This window comes from Uranotaenia lowii, chromosome 3 (assembly GCF_029784155.1).
Source record: "Uranotaenia lowii strain MFRU-FL chromosome 3, ASM2978415v1, whole genome shotgun sequence".
Taxonomy (NCBI): domain Eukaryota; kingdom Metazoa; phylum Arthropoda; class Insecta; order Diptera; family Culicidae; genus Uranotaenia; species Uranotaenia lowii.
The window spans coordinates 263,488,077-263,495,343 of NC_073693.1; the positions used below are offsets into that span (position 1 = coordinate 263,488,077).

Genomic DNA, 7,267 nt, shown 5'->3' on the forward strand with positions numbered 1-7,267 from the left:
AACCCCTAGAATCATGGCATTTTTGGAGATGGAATCTTTACTAACTTTGTCCAGCTGATTTTCCAACTTAGCAACTTTTCCGGAAAGGAATGATTGCGATTTTTTAAGATCAGACACTTCCCCTTTTAGAGTTTCATTTTCGACTTTCAAGTTATTAAAATCGGTCTGAATAGTATCAAATTTAGAGGACAAGAATTCTTGAGACGCTTCAATAGCAGCAGTTACAGTTTGAAATTCTGATTTAATTGAACGCATTTCATTTGAAACTGCATTCTGGATGGTTGATGTTAATTCTGATTTAAAGCTATCGATCATAGAAGTCTGATTAACTGATGAGTTTATAATTTTTACATAAATTTCAGAACAACTCGGTTTGCAAAAAAACAATTGATCTTTCATTTTTCGCGCAGCACTACCTATTAAATTACGACACCTAAAATGAGCATTAGTGAAGCAATAAGCACATGTTAGAAGGGAATTCGCGTTTTTCTCAGGTCGCTCGCAATCAACACATATCATCATATCATTTTCTTTGTCCATTTTTTTTTTCAATCAAGGAATTCGACAAATCAAAAGAATACAAGAGTCAAGATCAGATTTGGAAGCTCTAAACAAGGTAATTTAGCTCTAGTATGAAGCTAAATTAAACTAAAACAAATGATGAAAAACAAGCACAAAATAAATAATGATAAAATAAATAAGAAGGAGACAGCACAAATTTATTAAAATCTAGATTATCAAGAATTAAAAAAACAATTGAGGGTGGTTTTTGGAAATACTGGAGTTAAAATGACACAGGTAAAATATTTAAGCAGGTACTTTATCGGGTTTAGTACGTGTACTCATTCGGACAGGGCATTATTCACACTACAACACATTCAAAACAATCTACGCGGGATATTGAATATCCATTCAGCGTCAGAAAAACGGTCAAACTACTCTTCGCGAGGAACTTTCGTTCCCACTAAGCGAGCGAGTCACAGGCAACAACAATGCGGAGTAAATTTTTTTTCACCCGTTCAGCATTGAACCACACGCAGCCCGTTCGAAGCGGAGTACCTACTGTATGCGTTTGGATGTATCAGCGGCAACGGTATCAACAGTGGCAACAATAAGGGAAGAAGGAAAACAGTTGGAGTTATTTTTGGGTGCTAGGAATTAATGATAAGTTACCACTTGCGTTCCATCTACTGACAAGCGGTTTTTTTGGATAATCTCTGGTCATCAAAGAGACACTTGCTTTCCATCTACTAACAAGGTCTCGATGATTTTGTTTGTTCGGGTACTGGGATTAATCACTGGTCATCAGTGAGACACTTGCTTTCCATCTACTAACAAGGCCTCGATGATTTTTGATGTGATGAAATTAAGTCGTTAAGTCTTGTACCGTCTGCGTTCCATCTACTAACAGAACGGCCAATAACTTTTCACTCAATCAGGGACAATACGATTTCGGAATAGGTACTTACGTTTTGATACAGGGAGTGTTTACAAACCGTTGATACATGCAATAGTACGTGAGGTCACAAGAGAGTGATGAGTGTAAGCAGTAACGAGGCTCTTAGCAAAAAGAAAAAAAAGAGATATCACAGTAAGTCCAAAGTCACTTTCACAACTCGCTTTTTCCCGCCATCCAAATGCTAAGCAAACTTAGATATCGGCAGTTTTATTTCATGATAATCACAGCAAAACAACACTGAAGACACGTAACAATATATTTTCCACAAAGAACACTACTTGACTTTATATTTAAAAACGAATAAAGTAATTAATATTGATTAAAACTAAAGAAATAAAGCAAAAGTTAAGGGAGCTAACACAAACGATTAACCAATCACCAAACCAGTGCTGCCAGGTGTTTGGAAAGCACTTAAAAATACTGTATTCATTTAAAACCAAAAAATTGCGCCTTTAAGTATGCATTGACTCTAGGGTAGTAGACAAATTTTTGAAATTCTCTCTGTCTGATACTTACAAACTGTTAAATGAGAACTAATATGGCAAAAAAAAGTTGACGGATCTTTTATTTTCGGATTTAGTAGATTTTTGCCTAGGGTTGGAATTCGTTCTACTGAGCCTCGCATGCTGTCATGGAATTCGAAATGCATTTGTTTCAAAACATTGTTGAATATTTAAGATATTTTTAGGACTTTCATAACTAAAGTGCAACGAATAATGTAAATAAATAATTTAAAAACTAATATTTGGTGCGGGACAAAGAATTTAGTATGTGGTCTAGCTTCTATTCCAAATGCTCTTCGCTCTTTTCACCACCTTAGAATTTTCTTCTGATCTTCTATCCGTCTTTCATTTCCACTCTTTAACCCTCACCGATAAAGCCGCAAATTAATTTCATAAAAACAAATTCACGGTAATTTCTCTTCTTAAAAAGTTTAAAAACTATTGTTTAAGCATTTCGGTCCAATGATTAAGGAGAATGTGTTAAGCTAAGCTAAGCTAAGCATTGATTTATTTTGCTTTGGGCCCACAAAATAAATTTTCATTAGCCAAAAGCTCTTAAAACCTGACTTTGACAGAAATGTTACAAAAAAGTACAAAAAGTACAAAGACTGTCCCGATTTACCTCATGTTACGATTATATTGAAAAGATTCGGGATAAAAGCTGTTGGTTTAGAGTTTAGAAAACGCCCCATGCCAGATTACAGTTCATTTGTCTGATTCTAAGGAATCGCTAACGAGCCTCAAGTTTGTTTAGAAATTTGACATTTTTTGTGCTAGAAAATTGTAAAACGCAACAACAAAAATCGTCCTAAATGCTTGACCGTGTGGATACGCGTGGTAGAAAGTATTGTTTGCTTAAGGTTAAAGATCATCGTAGTTTTTGAAAACTTTTGCTGTCCTGTCCTGTCCAGAACAGGAAAACGGTAACCATCAAACGTACAATGTCACGCGATATTATTATACTTTTAAATATCCCTGTCATGCTACTTATGTATCATATCAATGCTACATACAGTCAGGTATCGCGACAATCTAAATGAGTGAATTCCAAGCCAACATGGTGGTCATTTATTTTCGTTTTCTATCGACTGAACCTTTCATAAAATTTTTTGTAATGAATAAAGAAATTTAGGCATTCTGTGAGACTTAAAATCTTTGTTTAAGTTATTTAGTATGACTTTGGATTAATCAGCGCATACCAGTGATGAAAAATGAACATTTTATAATTACAACAAATTTAAAAAGAGATCATCAGAAAAAATTAACTGAGGGGATTCAAGTCAGGGGATCTTTTTATTGGCCAACTGACTAAATAAAGAACTGAAATTGGATTAATTACTTTAATTTTTCACAAAACTATTTCTAATGCTTCACCAAGACCAGTCGTAACTATTTGGCAAGTGCTGATGCATATTGAAACTATTCCGGAATGAACGTCGATAAGTGACTTTTATTTCTTGAGACCCGGTTAATCGACGGAAGTGGTTGAAGCCCTAAACTGCTCAACACGATCTGGACAGGAGTAGTGAGCTCTTGATTGAATATCCGAGCGTCTGAGTTATACCTGAATCCGGACTAGGGTGGGTTGTCTATCTTCTACATCAACAGGAAGCTGCTTGAATGGAAAAAAAACTTACTGTTCCTCAAGGTCAAAACATCTGGCGGGGTTCCGAAGATGCTTGCTGGTCAACGGTTAGTCTTACTTCCACAGATAGTTCCTGTTAAACCATATATCGTTTTAAGACCTTGATTGACAAAAAACGAACACTACTTACCTGATCCGGTTATCTCTGTAGGATATAGCCTGGTGAGTGGTGCAAACACAGCACCAGTTATGAGATTTTATTTTGAAAAAAAAAACAAACGCGACCAAACTGGGTTGGTATGATACAAAGGTCTTGCAACATTAATTCCTGTCAGCAACATGATGACAGAAAAATGGAATGCTCTGATCGCGTTGCTTTATGACAGGATTTTCAAAGAGATGATATTGATATAGATTACTTTGATAAGGTCGGACGACCATGAGAGCAAGTTCACTGGTGTTGGGAAAAAGTGGTAGAAATTTTGTCACTTTTTGCACATTTTGAAAATTCTGCCATGCAAAAACATTTTCAAGATCTGTGGCCTTCAAGTTTTTTAACAACACGTGTTATAGTTTCGCATGCTGTGATGCAAAAATAGCAATATTTCTGTCACATACGGTCGAAATAGAAACAGTGTTGTAAAAAAATACAACGCCCAAGGATCTTGAAAACATTTTTGCATGGTAAAATTTTCAAAATGTTAAAATTTGTACCACTTTTTCCCTACACCAGTGAACTTGCTCTGAGCGATACTTATCAGCAGTGGTCCTGTCAGTTATTGGTGACATTTTAAAACTACATGAAAAAAACATGTACATCATCTGAAAATATCATCTGGTTGAAAATAATTGACTCATAAAAATGAGGGGCATTAATATGGTAGAAATAGTAGGAAATTAAAATAATCGCTTTCGTTTTTTTTAATTGAAAAATCAATAGAATATTCAATCGAATATTCGGCCGAATATTCATTTGGCCGAATAGTTGAAAGAAAAATATTCGGTATTCGGCCGTTCGCCGAATACCACTATTCGGTACATCTCTAGTTTCGACCAAAAAATTATTAAGGGTAGAACAGAGGTACATCAATCTCAAGGGTGAGCGGTAACATTATTTGTTATTCCACATTCCACATACCAACGGCTTTTCGTTGTTTGAATAGCACATCCTTGAGATTGACATACCTCTCTTCTACTATTCATCTTTTTTTTTTATCATCTCATGTATCAATGATTGTCAAAAGAAATGTGTGAAGTCACGTCTAGATTAAGAAAAGGAATTGGTTGAGCAATCGGTTTATGTGCATAAAAGTAAGGCCAAAAAGTGAATTTTTCAGTTCCGCAAGAACAAATGAACTCAACTTTCTATTCAAACTTGATTTTTTAGAGAGTTAATCAAATTAGCTTAAATTTGGCATGCGGCTTTCTGGCAGGCTCAGGCGATTTTAGCCCCAAAGTATCTATTCCGGAACATAACCCTGTTTTTGGGTCACCCTGGTGTACAATTTTTATTAACAAGGTATTGATGTTGAAAAATGCTAGATTTTCCCCCAGTTGACGGTGGCAAGTTAAACCAAACTGCGCGGCTTTTAGAGCGCTTTCTTTAATCACCAAGAACAAATTCGGACCCGAAGCTTTTCATTCCGAGACTCACGGATTTTTGGAGCTCCTTCTAACTATTAATACGTATCTGTGAAAGCAATTAATCTGTTTTGCCGATTTTCTAAATACCACCAGTATACCTAACAGTTTTTAACGCTGATTAAATCACGGCCACAATGAAACTTTCTCACGCTCTGTTGTAATGCTGTAAAGTATGGTTTATTAGATTTTTTTTTTATTTTCGGATATCTTCCATGTCACTATTAGGTTGAGCTCGTTAGTCGAAGTATGATCACACGTTTTTTTTCCAATGCTCTTGTAAAGAGAGTTGAGGTATCCAATCAATGTGACAGATTTACAACATCTCTATATCCAAGTCCAGTCATCCAAGATTCGCTAAGGTCACCGCATCAAACAACACGTAAGCGCGCGTCTAAAACTTCCTGTCCGGTTCCGGTCCAGTTCCGGTGCGTGGATGGAATCCGGTCTCGTCGGCCGTATAGTGAACCCAGTGTGCCTGGCCATCGGGTCCCACGTAAGAGTAGGCCCCACGTACCACATAGAAGCGCACAGCGTTACCCTCGGCATCTTGGCCGTCCTTCAGCGTTCCAACTTCGTCGCGTGTCTGGTCATCGCTAAGCGCGTAGCTGCGTGTCAGATGATGATTTCATTCGTTTCGGTTTGAAGTAAGATGATCCGCGAAGACACACAATGGATGATGGTGTAAATTAAAAACATGACAAAGTTAGATTATGTCGTGTCTACTCGAGATGAAGTTTTGTAAATAATGAATAAAAAAAAACAAAATTCACGGAAGACGCACTTACCGAAACTGATAATTCTCCTGCGGATTGTGATCGTTCTCGTAGCGGACGATCTGGACATCCGAGGGCTGGTATCTGGCCTCTTGGACTGGCACCGCCAGAAGACAACTGACGGAGGTACAGATGATTGCCGCGAAAATGATAAACTTTGACATCTTGTCGAGATAACAGCGAAGCTACGAATGTTAGAGTGTAGGGGAAATCTTTTATTTAAAATCAGAAATTATGACAACGAAAACAACATTTGACAACGACGGATGATTGATTGTCCTCTAATAACTATCAATTTCGGAGAAAGATTGCATCCTTGGAAGATGGCTTTGAAAATTTCGACCATTGCCCTGACGCCCAACACATGAGATCATATGATTAGGAAGTATCGATTTTTATTTACTCATAAGTTAATTTAAAAAGGCTCTAGATGCTAATTCAGTTCCGAATTATCCCTGCATAATAAATATTTATTAAATTTTTATATAAACTTATTTATTTCTACTCAAAATTAACGTAATTATGATTCACACTTAAAGCATCTACATAATTTATGAAATATCCTAGTTTTCAAAAAGTTCATGGCCGGAGCCAAAGGGGAATAAGTTAGGGTTACTATAATACTGCTTCTACTTTCATAACAGTCCCATATGCAAAAACAAGCAAGCGAGAAAATCAGCTTTTTCTGTTTTGGAATATATTTTGAAATTGTGATCACAACTTTCAGCATAAACGAAAAACATTTAATGGAATGTGTTCTAGGTTGTCATTATAAATCTATGACCTGAAATTTTCTAAATTGGGTCATTCATATGATCGGGAGCACCAATTTTCTCGTTATGGGACTGTTATGCGAGCATATTTCAAACCTTTTTTAAATCTACTCGCATAACAGTCCCAAACAGAATATGTTTTTATCACCAAGCTTCTTTCTAAGACTTAAATTTGATCATCTTTTAACCTTTAAATACAATTTTCATTAAAAGAAACATACTTTTGGAAAAATATCGTGAATTTCGCACTGTAAGTTGAATCTTTTTACGATTTTTGATTGCAACTGATAGTTTTTCGTTTAGGAAGACATTCCTTCTTTCTTACTGGCCTGGCTTCGAAAACTAGGGTGCATAATTCGACATCAAGTGAGTTAAATCCTTTTTAAATGATTCAAAACAATAAATCAAAGACTATTTCGCCGAAAGAAGCATTGAAAAGTAGCCAAATCCGTGGTATTTCACATATGGGTCTGTTATGCGGGTATATTTCATATGGGACAGCCACAAGTTGATATTTTTTACGAAATTTC

The 7,267-nt window shown here is 36.1% G+C and overlaps 1 protein-coding gene across 1 annotated transcript; it reads right to left on the minus strand.

Moving 5' to 3' along the window:
* Positions 1 to 5,582: 5,582 nt before the first annotated feature.
* LOC129753365 (larval cuticle protein 1-like) lies at positions 5,583 to 6,128 on the minus strand. The gene is made up of 2 exons (XM_055749185.1): positions 5,977 to 6,128; positions 5,583 to 5,796 (listed from the first exon to the last, which is right to left on the minus strand). The coding sequence occupies exons 1-2, from the start codon at positions 6,126 to 6,128 to the stop codon at positions 5,583 to 5,585; spliced, it is 366 nt and encodes a 121-aa protein (XP_055605160.1).
* Positions 6,129 to 7,267: the final 1,139 nt, after the last annotated feature.